Below are 13,992 nucleotides of genomic sequence, written 5' to 3' on the forward strand. Positions count from 1 at the left end.
TCATTCATATACCTATTTTTTATTCTCATTTATTCTTAATGGCATTTGTGATTGAGTATTTGACTGTTTTGTCATATCAGCCAAAACAATTCTGCCAAATGGCTGCAAGAAAAACACTAAATCACCTCACTGTGCTCTCCTAATCTCCATCACGCTCAAGTATTTCTTCACTAACTGAGCAAGTATTTTTTCATATAAACAGTGAAGAGTTAAGAAGAATGAGTATTGTACTTAACATTCAGTTTAGTATAACTTGTAAAGAAGGAATTGACTTTTGATAGATGACACAAGCAAATTGAAGATAAAATCTAATTTATAATAAAGTACTGCCTTTTTGTCTAAATGGTTTCAAATCTTTTAAAACCCAGTTTACTCTTCTTTTGATTTAGTGATATGTTTTCTTCTAAGAACAAAACATAATCACACGTTTTATTACACAAGTAGGAAAAAAAGGCATTAAGTTGATTTCATATTTCTTAAAATTTTTCTGAGTTTCAAATTCTCAAACCTGCCAAGACTACACAATAGTGTTAGCAACATATATGCTACATTTCAATACTGTAACAGTAACGTGAGTTTCCTCCACTCTACAAGAATTCATCAGACATCTAATATTTGGTAAAAACAATCATGCTTACATTTTTGCTTCCTTTTACCTTTGTATTTCTCAAATAAAGGTGGCATAAAATTAAAAAAACTTATTGAGTAGTATAATTTAATGAAGAAATGAGTGTTTTAAAAACATTATTTGTGTTTCTATATCCTGTGTTAAGTCTAGCTTTTAGTATTTCACATTTTTAAAAATAAACTGAAGCTTAGCTCAAAATTTACTTTTTTCACCATCTCTAGGAACAAGTGAGTACCAAAATGAGATTTTTGTACTTTAAGGAATTAGGCACTACGGATCCTGTGTACTAGTCAATTTGTCAAAAATCGAAAACTATTTCAGCCAGTACTCTTTTGGCCTTGTTTCCATTTTGTTTGGCTGATAGGACTGTCAGATCTTCACAGCCACAACACCATATGTTACAATCAAAGCCAGATGACATTCTGGCACTCTAGCAGTTTCATGAAGTGATGTGCTAATTTTCTGTTTTGTGATGGTTTGTGATAAATCAACTACAAGTTCAGAGACTAAAAATTCTGAAGAAAACACTATCGCAAATTTCTCCATTGCCCACCTTTTTCTTTCCCTAAGGACTCAAAGTGTCTGTTCCTTTAAATAACTACCACTATTTACTTTCTACCAGTGTTCCATCTCTCCTAATCCAACGTAGAGGAAAAACTTAATACCTAAAAAACACCCTTGATACCTCATCCACTCATTTTATTCTTTCAACAGATTTATTGAGCACCTACTATGTGCCAGCCACTGTATGAGGCATAAGGAATACAAAGTTGAACATTGACAACAAAAACACAGTTCCTGTCCTCATGGGGGTTTACAGTCTAGAGGGTCTACATTAATCAAATAAATACATATAAAATTACAAAGATGTTCAACGCTAAGTAGAGGTATGTGTTCATGTGATAACAGACAACAGTGGTTCTTACTGTGTGACCGGAATTAAGGAATGCTTCCCTGAGGAAGTGATGAATAAGTGAGATCTGAAAAGACAAATAAGAATTAAACTAGGCAATGCAACAGAAAAAGGTATTTCCAGACAAAGGAACACAAACAAAGGCTCCTGTGGTGGAAGAAGCACTTTAATTCCCACTCATTCCAGATACTTGAAGTGCAACGAAGTAACAAAGTAACTGAAACACGATGTACAATTATGTGCCAGCCACCGTTTTAATGGTTTGGACGTTAACTCTTTTAATGCTCAGAATTATACCCTAAATAGTGGCTCTAACTTAAATATTTTTGTTTTCATCTTAAGAGCAAGAAAAAGCCATTAAAGTGGGTAAGAATAGGGATTGGGGGGGGGGGGGTTTGCCTTGATTAAAACTGCACTTCAAAAGAGAATTTTGCCTGCAGTAGAGTGAATCAGAGGAGGGCCAGAGGAGCTGTAGGAAGACCAGTCAGGAGGCAACTGCAGTAAAGCAGGCAAAAGGTGCTGATGGTAGCTAGGGAGGCGGTGAGAGGTGGAGAGAAGCCGACAAATACGAGAAATGACAGGACCAGGTAAAGAGCTGACGGTGGGGGGCAGGTAGGGAGAGGAAAGTGTCTAAGAGTAGTTCAGGGTTTCCAGTTTGGGAACCAGGGTGATGGTGGTACCATTCACTGAAATACGAAATGTCTTGAGTAGAGTGGAGATTAATAAAAACTTGTTAAAGTGGAAGTTATTATAACTCTTGTTGTGACAAATACCAAATAACTACAAGAAATCCAGAAAGGAGTTTCTGGTTAATTTTTCTACATATATTTTCATGCAATCACACCTAGCCATTCTTATGTGGCTTAAATAAAAATAACACTTCATCACAATTAATGTCACAGGGTGGTCTTTTGAAATTCTAGGACAAAATGAGATAAGAAAAAAAATACAAGATACTAAGAAAATGTTTTTGATGTACATAAAATTAAAAGGCAAAACACAATTACCATTTCAGCCCGTGATCACTAACATCTCTGGCTAGAGACTCAGTGCAAATAACATAAAAGTAAAAATAAATAAAAAATATGGCAACTTTTTTTTTCTACTTTATGGTCATTAAAAAATTCTGGTAAGTTTATCATAGGTTTACTCCTGTATTTCTCACACTGTGAAAAGGTTGGGGTTAACTTAAACAAAGGTTCTCCCACTATCTTCTAAGTAGTTTGAAAAATATACACACATCACACTTGCACAATTAGAAGTATTATATTTATCTTATAAAAAAAAAACAGATAAAAGTAAGTAAATGACTCCTTTCCCTACCTCTGGCAAAATCTGTGAATTAATGACAAAGGTAAAATAAAAACATATAATTGGGATTTAAGTCAAAAGGGCAAGTTATTGATTGTGATTTCAGTCAAGTCACTTGTTCTTTTTTAAGCCACAGGGTTTGTTTGGTAAAAGTTATAAAATGTGAGTAATACCTACCTCCCAGATTTGTTGTGAGAATTACATGAGATAATGTTTTTCAAAGTGCTTTATGAATTTTAAATCTCTATAAAAATAGTACTCACTATAAATTTAAAAAGTCCAACAAAGCATATAAGAATGCTCAAATCAATATTAATTATCATCTCTACTGTTTATATGCTTCTTGAGAAGGCCAAGTAAACTGAAAAGGAAAAAGGAAAACATCCAGCTTCTGTAACACTAAACAATTACACCATAAATTTAAAACATCTATGGAGCAAATAAGGCAGTCCTGAGAAACTGTCAGCTCTGAAGAAGTTGATGTCCCATCAGTCCTGCTTTTGTGTAAGAGACTGCTTTTGTTGAATACCTACAAATCAACAGTACTCTAAACTAACGATATAAGCTGTATGTTTTAAATCTTCAATTAGACCTTTGCTTTTAGTCTAAGACTACTGTATAGTTTTAGATTAACATGGTTTAAAGGTGATTTTTAAAATACTCTGAGGTAAAAAATTAACAATTTAATTTGTTCTTTGCTATATCCTCAGCTCCCACAACAGGCCTGTATTTTTAAATAATGTCAATGAAAATGGATGTTACAGAAGGAAAAAAAAGGCCAGTATTGTTTTCAGTGAAATCTAAATCACTCCAACACTTAATGTAAATGAAACATGTATTTTCCTCCAAGTATTCCGATATAGGGATGGCTATGGAAGTCATGCCAAACAAGCAAAGCACCATAAGTGTTGTAATGTCATTTAAAATCTTCAAGTATCTTAAAGAAAGAGTAGTCTGAGCTGTTTCATGTTATAGCTTGGATATATTTATGTTTAAGAATGTGAATTTTAAAATAGACCCTACTTAGTTTAATTCTATCAGAAATATATTTTAAATCTTTAAAAACATCTGTTTCTTAAACACTCATAAACTTTTATAATGCATGATTTTCTCTCTCAGGTTGGTTTCAATCTTAACAATCCCTAGAAAATAGAATTCAAAATGTACCATTATTCTTATTATAGAAGATAATATTTATATCACAGAGACCTTTAATCAAAACTAGCTTTATAAATACAATATGTGTAAACATCTACCTAATATGTTACTACCAGAATGGTATGAAATTTTATGTATATGAAAAGAAAATTCTCTGCAAACATTCCCCTCCTTAAATAGAGAAAAGATAAAGGTAAAGAAATAATATAAATAGTATTAATTAAAATTCTTGTAGTTACAAATGCTACCAAATGTAGGGATAGTTAAATTATTCTTTTACTTCTAACATAAACCGTTTAAGGAATGTACAAGTAATGCTTTCTAAATCAGTTGGCCATATACTGTAATGCTTTGCTTTTTTACAGTTTGTGCTTTTTATTTTTACATTTGTACGATCTTTTAGTTGAAAATTATAGCTTTAACTTATACAGTTTATTAATCATTTTAAATGATTTGTTTTTCACATTTTCAAGTTACTTTGTAAGTTCAGTAGGGTGATGATTTTCCAGAATTTTCAAACCCAGTCAATATAATTTATTAACTTGATTGGACTTTTCCACAGTAATTAAATAACTATAGATTTAAGTACATAATTTTAATAACATTTAAAAGGTAAGCCTCCTTTTAATTACATTAGCCCTAAAAGCATTTGAATCTTTGTAAATAAATTATTAACAAATAGTGATAAATAAAACCAGCAATCTGTGGGAACACAATAGCTTTCCAATTTTCTTTTTAAAAAGTGCCTATAATGTGATATCAAAATTAGGAAATGACACCTTCTTTCCATTAGGCATGTAATTATTTTACAGTATGTGTTGACTTCCCCATATCATACCAGTTTAAAAGAGGGTTAAACCCCAAAACACAAAACAACCAAAAGATTGTAATGCCCGTACCTAATACTTTCTAAACTGGCTTTGGAACAGTCACCACTTCATCACATTCTACTTCATTTTATTGTCATTTCATGAAAAGGAAAGTCTTCTGCTATTGGTAACATAACATTATAAATACAACCTCCCTACTCCACAGCTATTAATTTTAATTTTTGATTGCCATTCCTGTTATTCAACTGTCATCTTCTTTATATGATGAAGAAGAGCATCTTTTTCCAAGTGAGCCTCTGCAAGAGCCATTTTAGCTTTGGCCAATTCCTGTTTAAGAAATTCATTCTCTTCCATGAGCTGAAATGATAAATTTCAGAAATGATAAATTTGGGAAGTAAGAGAATTTAATCATTTTCAGAATATACAGACTATTTACACAGTATCTAAAGGTGTGACACTTGGGATAGTAAAAACACCCAGTGCTGGTGAGAGTGGACTTAAGATGAAGCACTTTATAAATCTAATAGTGCTTTTGTTTAATTTCAAATCCCCTCGACCTCTCTGTGGTTTTACACACTGCTGACCTTGCTCTTCCTTCCTAAGCCTCTCTCTTTTACCTTTTATGCCTCAGTTCTTTCATGTTTATCTCTGTTCACCCACAGGCTTTTCTTCTTTTCCTCTGCTGTTTAAGAACCCTTAAATGTTACTACTCTGTTAGATTCTGTAATTGGTCATCCTATAACTTGAGTCACTTACTCTCTTAGATGATCTCATCTACTCCTATGGGTCTATCACATAACTTGATCTAGCACGAAACTTTGTCTTGAGCCACAGGCCCATATTCTGAATATCTCATTAAACATTTCATCCAGATGGCCAATAGGTCTCCCCTCCCACATTAAGACTCAGTTGAAGTAATTTTTCCTCTTCGAACTATTCCCTAACCCCTAACTATGAAGATTTAATGATAAAACTCAGTAAGACCTTTCTCTCCTCCAAAACACATTTACACAGATACATTAATACATACATGTTTAATTTCAAAAAGTTCTCAAGACTTCTTTGGGTCCAGCTTAAGAATTCCTGCCTTAAACCAAGTTGGGTATTCCCTATATTTCTCCAATCTCCAGCATTGCACTTGCATTGCAGTATGTTATGACCATCAATTACACACTTCTATCTTTCCCACTAGACTTCAAGTTTCTTGATAGGGATGAAATATTGTTCAATTTTCTATTCCTAGCTCAAAGGTGACATCCAAAAAATTCTGGTGAACAGATAAGTGAACTCATTCTTTGGTTCTAGCATAGAGAATTAAAATTCTGCTGGATATTTTATTTATGATAACAAAAATAAGAAGCAACTCAAATGTTAACAAATATTAAGAGGAAGAATTAGAAGTGATAGCACGGGGTACCTGGGTGGCTCAGTTGGTTGAGCATCCAACTCCTGACTTTGGCTCAGGTCATGATCTCACAGTTTCATGAGTTCGAGCCAGCCCATGTCAGGCTCTGTGCACAGAGCCTGCTTGAGATTCTCCCTCTCTCTCTGCCCCTCCCCTGCTTGCACTTTTTCTGTCTCTCTCAAAATAAATAAATAAACTTAAAAAAAAGTGATAGTACATTCACATCCATATTACTCTGCCATTAAAATAAATATGAAGGATATATAGCTATATGGAAAAATATTTGTTAAACCATGTTAAGTAAAAAATATATATAGTATATACATTAGAATAATAATTATTTTGAAAAATTATGGAAAAGAGCCTGAGAGGAAAATTTTTAAAATATATATTGATAGCACTGCAGAAAGTTAGAATGCATTAAAGTTGTTTAAAAATATTTTTCCAATGTTCTGAAATATTATAATACTTTCACAAACTTAAAAATAAGACATCAAAAAGAACCTATCCTCCAGGATTCTTTTCTAGATTCCAGGAACTGGTACTCTCCCACATTTACTCCTCTACCTTCTCATTAGACTACAACCTTTGTGAAAGCTGGGAATGTTCCAATCTTGCTCAACACTATATCCATGGCATCTAACACAGTGCCTGGGCACATAATAAGCACTCAATAAACATTATTTAAATGAATAAGTGAATAATGTTTTAACTTTTTAGTATCTAGTATTTGTTTTAATTGCCCAAATTGAATGAGAATAAATTAGTTTTTCTATTACCTGTTCCCTAGTAAAATCAAAGGAGCACCCAGGAAAGTTAACCAACTGAGAAGGCCAAGGAACCTCTGGACTTGTCTGAGTGGCTTGAGTGATGCTGTGCTGTTCCTTCACATCATACTCTTCACTGGTAAGCAGCACTGAGTCACTTTTGACTTTGTTTTTCAAATCATTTCCAGTGTTAAGCATCTGAGAATCTGATCGGACAAATAAAATGCTCAGGTAACATTGCAAAATATGTGATATATATTAAGTTCTATTGTGAAAAACTAATTTTAGGAAATACATCTCTGTTAGTATGAAAACATTATAATTAAATAGAAACACAAATTAAGTCAATAAAGCCAAAACTCGTTCACTGAAAAGGTGAACAAAATCAACAAAAGTCTAGTTAAACTGACAAAAAAAAAAAAAAGAAATTACTAGAATCCGAAATTAAGAAGGTGACATTACTATCAACCTTACATAAATAAAAATTAAAAGGAATACTATGAACAACTATACACCAATAAATTAGATAAACCTACATGAAATAGAATAATTCCCCAAAACCCAAAATACTAAAATAGACTTAAAGAAGAAATAGACAATGCAAATACACATATAGCAGGTAAAGAGTCTGATCAAGAATCAAAAAACCTACCCATAAATAAAAAGCCCAGGCCCATATGGCTTCAATGGTGAATTATATCAAACACGGAAATATTTAACTACAAATCTTTACAAACTCTTTCAAAAATTGAGGAGCATTTCTCAACTCATTATATAAAGCCAAAGAAACCACATGAAAACTAAAATGAATATGCTTATATAAATATGAAAATAGAAATCTTCAACAAAACATTAGTAAACTGAACCTCATAGTATGTATAAATAATTATACACCATGACCAAGTGTGATTTATCCCAGGAATGCAAGGTTAATTTAATATCCGAAAATCAATTAATGTAATACATCACATCAATACAACAAAAGCCACATGATCATCTCAATAGATGGAGAAAACGTCTGAAAAAATCAACACTTCCATGATAAAAATACTCTGCAGACTAGGAACAAAAGGAAACTTCCTCAATTTGATAAAGGGCATCTATTGAGTTAATATCATACTTAATGGTAAGAGACCAGACATTTTCCCCCTAAGATCAGGAATAAGACAGGGTATTTGTTCTCACCACTTTCACTCAACATTATCCTAGAGGTTCTAGCCAATGCAATTAGGCAAACAAACAAACAAACGAAAAAGTAAAAGGAATCCAGATTAGAAAGGAAAAAAATAGGGCACCTGTGTGGCTCAGTCAGTTAAGTGTCTGAGTCTTGATTTCAGCTCACGTCATAATCTCACAATTGTGAGATTGAGCTGGGCACGGAGCCAGTCTAAGATTCCCAATCTCCCTTGCCCCCTCCCCTGTTTGTGTGCACACGTGCACTCTCCTTTGGGGGGGGAGGGGGGAGAAAGAAAGAAAGAAAGAAAGAAAGAAAGAAAGAAAGAAAGAAAGAAAGAAAGAAAGAAAGAAAGAAAGAAAGAAAGAAAGAAAGAAAGAGAAGGAAAGAAGGAAAGAAAGAAAGAGAGGGAGGGAGGGAGGGAAGGGAACAAACTATCTCTTTTCACAGATGACATGATCTTGTATATAGAAAAAAACTCTAAACAATCCACTAAAACACTCTTAGAACTAATGAATGATCTCAGCAAGGTTGCAGGATATAAGGTCAGTATACAAAAATCAGTTGTTATTCTAAACACTTGTAATGAACAATCAAAACTAAAATGAAGAAAACAATTCTATTTAAAATGTCACCAAAAAAATAAAATACTTAAAAATAAATTTAACAAAAAATATGCAAAACTTATGCACAGAAAATTCTAAGCTTTCAGTAATCTCTTTGACATCAGCTGTAGCAACAATTTTCTAGATACGTCTCCTTAGGCAAGGTAAATAAAAGTAAAAATAAACTATTGGGACTATATCAAAATATAAAGTTTCTGTACAGCAAAGGAAATAATCAACAAAACTAAAAGGTAACCTATTGAATGGGAGAAGTTATTTGCAAATGACGTATCTGATAAAGGGTTAGTATCCAAAATCTATAAAGAACTGATACAACTGATTACCCACCCCCCAAAACACAAATAACCCAATTAAAAATTAAAAAAAAATCCAATTAAAAAATCCATAAAAATCCAGACATTTCTCCAAAGAAAACATCCAGATGGCCTGTTCAAAAGACACATGAAAAGATGCTCAACATCATTCATTCATTAATATCTGGGAAATGCAAATCAAAACTACAATGAAACATCATCTCACACCTGTCAGAATGGCTAAAATCAAACAAAGAAGAAACAACCAGTGTTGGCAAGGATGTGGAGAAAAAGTAACCCTTACACACTATTGGTGGGGATGCAAAGCAGTGCAACCACTGTAAAAAACAGTATGGAAATTCCTCAGAAAGTTAAAAATAGGACTACCCTATGACCTAGTAATTGCACTACTGGGTATTTACCCCCCCAAAATACAAAAACACTAATCTGAAGGGATACATGCACCCCTACATTTATTGCGGCATCATTTACAATAGCCAAACGATGGAAGCAGCCCATGTGTCCATGGATAGATGAGTGAATAAAGTAAGATGTATACATACATGGAATATTATGAGCCATCAAAAAGAATGAAATCTTGCCATTTGCAACACGGACGAGGAAGAGAATGTAATTGCTAAGCAAAATAAGTCAGAGAAAGACAAATACCATATGATCTCACCCACATGTGGAATTTACAAAAACAAATGAGCAAAGAAAAAAGAGAGAGAGACAAACCAAGAAAAAGACTCCTAACTATAGGGAACAAACTGATGGTTACCAGAGGATGGTTGGGGGGAGGGGAGCGGGAAGGAGATGTAATGGGTGAAATAGGTGATGGGGATTAAAGAGTACACTCATCATGATGAATAAACAAACAAACCCAAAACTACAACGGTAAACCACTTCATACTCACTAAGATGCCTATAATAAAAAAGTCAGGTATTAATGAGTGTTGGCAAACAAGTGAAGTTGGAACTCTTATGCACTGCTACTGGTAAGTATGTAGAATGGTGCAACCACTATGGAAAACAGTCTGGCAGTTCCTCAAATGGTTAAAAATAGTTATATGTCCCAATAATTCTATACTTAAAATATATACCCAGAAGAAAAACTTATACATACGTGTTTATAGCAGTATAATTCATAATAGCCAAAAAGTAGAAACAATCCAAATGTCCATCATGCAATGGATGGATAAACAATATTTAGTAAATCCATATAATAAATATTATATTTGGCCTTACAAAGGGATGAAGTACTAATATATGGAACAACATTAATGAACTTTGAAAATATCTAGCGAAAGAAGTTAGTAATAAAAGGCCATAATACTACATGATTTCACTTATATGAAATGTCCAGAATAGATAGGTAAATCTACAGGGACAAAAAGTAAATCAGTGGTTGTCTAGGGGTGGAGGAGGAATGGGGAGAGACTGCACCATTTGTGAACATATTAAATATGACTGAATTGTATACTTAAATTGGGTGAATGGTATGGTATGTAAATTATATCTCAAAAATGTTTTTATTAAAAACTAATTTTTAATAAAAAAAATTAGGCAGGAAGTATCTACATCAACATTTTTTCTTCCTTTTTGGATCATATATAGTCAGAGCACTTTAGGTTGCATGTGAACTGAAGCCCAAATCAAAACTTGCTTTTAAAAAAGAAAATGTACCTAAAACTTATATAACATTGTGAGTCAACCATACTTCAATAAAAAAATAATAAAATTTTTTGTAATAAAAAAGGAAATGTATTTGACTCTAACAGGGAGTCCAAATGATGGTGCTTCAGTCCATCACTGATAGTGGATATTGGGTTCATATGATGTCTTCTGGAGTGTCATTTTAGGAACCTGATTTTATATTTCTCAATATTTTTCTTTTCCTTTGTGTTGGACCAGTCATATGATGGCAAAGGTGGTCTCTAATGACCCCAAACAAGTTTTACAGCCTGTGACCCTTTCTCTCTTAGTGTCCTTATCAATTCACAAAACCTCAATACTTGGATCATAGTCAACTCATGTACCACTCACTGTGTCCCAAAGGCTGGTCTTTTTTTTTTGTTTTTTTGAGTGAGAGTGTGTGCACACATGCACAAGCGTAAGTGGGGGAGGGGCAGAGGGAGAGAGCCTCAAGCAGGCTCCATGCCCAACACAGAGCTGGATTTCAAGATCATGGGATCGGGACCTGAGTCAAAGACTCTTAACTGACTGAGCCACCCAGCCCCCCCATCCAAAGGTGGAAGTCTTTTGATTGGTCAAGCTGGGACCTATTCCCACTTTTGTGATAGGGTCACATGATTGTCAGGTCCACCAAAATAAAATGAAATGAGAGAATGGCAGTTTGCCAAATCAAATTATATTGAGTGGACTAAGGAGTAATATCTGCTCAATATAATTTTTCCCCTTAAAAAGATTCCAAGAAGGGGATAAAGTCAAAGAAGAAACATTTTTTAAAGCTTTTGTTCATATTGCCAAATTATTCTCCATGATGATTCCATCAATTTTACCCCTACTCTCTCTATATATATAAATGGAATAGTTCTATTTACATGGTTAAATGACATCAAGTTGAGTTTTGGTCCGTTCTATGCTTCATTTTATTATAGTGGTCCCAGATCAGAAACTACTTTTTATAATAATGGCTTGCATCAGTTATGTTTTTAGTAATATAACTAGAAAAAAACTACAAAAACTGTTGTGTTGGTTCAGACTTGCATACCACTCAGCTTGGTACTGACTGTAAGAGAAACTTACAGAAACTGTAAGAAAATACTATGCCACAGGAAAGCCAAGTTCTATACTCTCTAATAACACCTCTATTTGATTAGCAACTTATACTTTCATTTTCAGACTTTAAAAGGAGCAAAACTTCTTTTAAATGAAACTTGTCACAGAATGCTAATATAGACTAAAAATAAGAGCTGAGTTACACTGACTATAGTTAGGATAATAGAGGACCCAGGACTTCCTCTATTTAGCTTATATCTCACTTCTCATGGGATCCTAAGAATAATGAAAAAACACTGACTAAACAATTCTGAAATCCATTTATTTCAATCATTGGGAGATGGATGAGGAGAAAAAAGGGAAGGAGGAGACAGAAGGGAAGAGAAAGACATATGGGGAGAGGGAAAGAAGGAATGAGGCAGAGAAGGAGGGAGAAGAAAGATGGAGAATGGAAGAGTGGGGAGGATGGGAGGAGAGGAAGGGCCATGTACAGGGTAAGGGGAGATAAAGAGGGAGAGGTAAGTAAGGAGGAGGAGGTAGGAAGTGAAAAGGAAGAAATAAAAAGGAAGAGAATGGGAGGGAAGGGGCAGGAGGAAGAAGGTAAAAAGATGAGAGGGAATGGGAAGAGAGAGAACCTGTGAATGATAGAGGTGATTGGAATCTGTTAGAGTAGAAAGATCTATTTCCTTTTATTTACTTTAAAGAGCTTCTTTCAAGTTTTTTGGACAAATTATGATGAAAAAACCCATGCCTCTCATGGATGAAATGGGCAGCTTCTTACAGTAACATACTTTTTCCCTTAGCACAGGGTCTTTCAACTTGAAGAAGCCACTCGATGTGTCTAAACTTACATTTCTTCATTTGCAAAATGGAGGTGATAAGAATACTTGCCTTAATTATCTCAAAGGGTTCTGGTAAGAATTCGTTGATATTTAATGTAAAATAACTTTATAAATTGGCAAGCATTATCCAGATATTAATTGTTATCAGTACTACAGAAGGTATTGATAAATTTCTGACTTTAAATATAGACTTTACTAGTTATTTGTTTATTCCAATAAGAAATTTCTATTCATTTTTCTTCTCTGGTCATACAGACTCTTCAGAGTTTAGGCTTTACACCAACCACTAGGTTTCATTACTAAAAAAATCTTCCCACATTCCCAGTTAGGAACCATTACAGCAATGATTCTAGGAGTGTGTATGGAAGAGCTGCTTATCACAGACCTTTAAATATACATTGCCCCTCCCCCATTACGTTCTGATATAATCTATTGGGAGGTAGTCCCTCCATCACAATCGTTTGGGTTGAGAATCAATGCCACAACAGCCATTGCTCCACATGGGAGACTGTCAGGTCTTACCTGTGTTAGGCTGAAAAAAAATGTTTTGAGCCAGAATACTACTATTAACACATGACATGGTATATAAACATACACCACATACATACATACATACATACATACATACATACACTTACTCAACAGACATTTCCTTTTTCTCTTATTAGTAGTCTTTTATAAATATTTATCTAATTAACCATATTTCACTGGAGCAAAAAATAAACTGCACTTTTCCACTGTAATTTGCTGAAAAATTATTTGAAGTTTCTCTAATTTAAAGTCTTTACTTGGGGCCCCTGGGTGGCTCAGTCAGTTGAGCGTCCGACTTCTGCTCAGGTCATGATCTCGCAGTCTGTGAGTTCGAGCCCCGCGTCGGACTCTGTGCTGACACCTCAGAGCCTGGAGCCTGCTTCGGATTCTGTGTGTCTCTCTCTCTCGGCCCCTCCCCCACTCATGCTCTGTCTTTGTCTCAGAAATAAACATTAAAAAAAATTTTTTTTTTTAATTTTTTAATGTTTATTTATTTGTGTGTGAGAGAGAGAGAGCCAGACAGAGTGTAAGCAGGGTAGGGGCCGAGAGAGAGGGAGACACAGAATCTGAAGCAGGCTCCAGGCTCTGAGCTGTCAGCACAGAGCCCGATGCAGGGCTCGAACTCACGAACCGTGAGATCATGATCTGAGCGAAGTTAGACACTTAACCCACTGAGCCACCCAGCCGCGCACCCCAAATTAAAGTCTTTACTTAAAAACTGGTAATTTTAAGAATGCTCCAAGAAAGTGTGAAGTACTATGATAAGCAGCAA

The 13,992-nt window shown here is 34.3% G+C and overlaps 1 protein-coding gene and 1 long non-coding RNA gene across 5 annotated transcripts in view; one reads left to right on the forward strand and one right to left on the reverse strand.

Annotated features, from left to right (window-relative positions):
• LOC122224982 overlaps nucleotides 1-13,992 on the forward strand; it is a 72,520-nt gene that overhangs the window by 41,612 nt on the left and 16,916 nt on the right. For 2 of the 3 annotated variants that reach the window (XR_006205048.1, XR_006205049.1), the window contains exons 2-3: nucleotides 7,036-7,151; nucleotides 12,651-12,761. This is a non-coding gene — a long non-coding RNA (uncharacterized LOC122224982). The remainder of the gene's footprint in view (nucleotides 1-7,035; nucleotides 7,152-12,650; nucleotides 12,762-13,992) is intronic. The other variant, XR_006205050.1, reaches the window with a different exon arrangement.
• UHRF1BP1L (UHRF1 binding protein 1 like) overlaps nucleotides 1,326-13,992 on the reverse strand; it is a 111,272-nt gene continuing 98,605 nt past the window's right edge. For both annotated transcript variants that reach the window (XM_042947493.1, XM_042947494.1), the window contains 2 exons: nucleotides 7,025-7,218; nucleotides 1,326-5,197 (listed from right to left, as the gene is read on the reverse strand). In XM_042947493.1, coding sequence (XP_042803427.1) covers nucleotides 5,078-5,197; nucleotides 7,025-7,218 — 314 coding nt within the window. In that variant the 3' untranslated portion in view covers nucleotides 1,326-5,077. The remainder of the gene's footprint in view (nucleotides 5,198-7,024; nucleotides 7,219-13,992) is intronic.

Source organism: Panthera leo, chromosome B4 (assembly GCF_018350215.1).
Source record: "Panthera leo isolate Ple1 chromosome B4, P.leo_Ple1_pat1.1, whole genome shotgun sequence".
NCBI lineage: Eukaryota > Metazoa > Chordata > Mammalia > Carnivora > Felidae > Panthera > Panthera leo.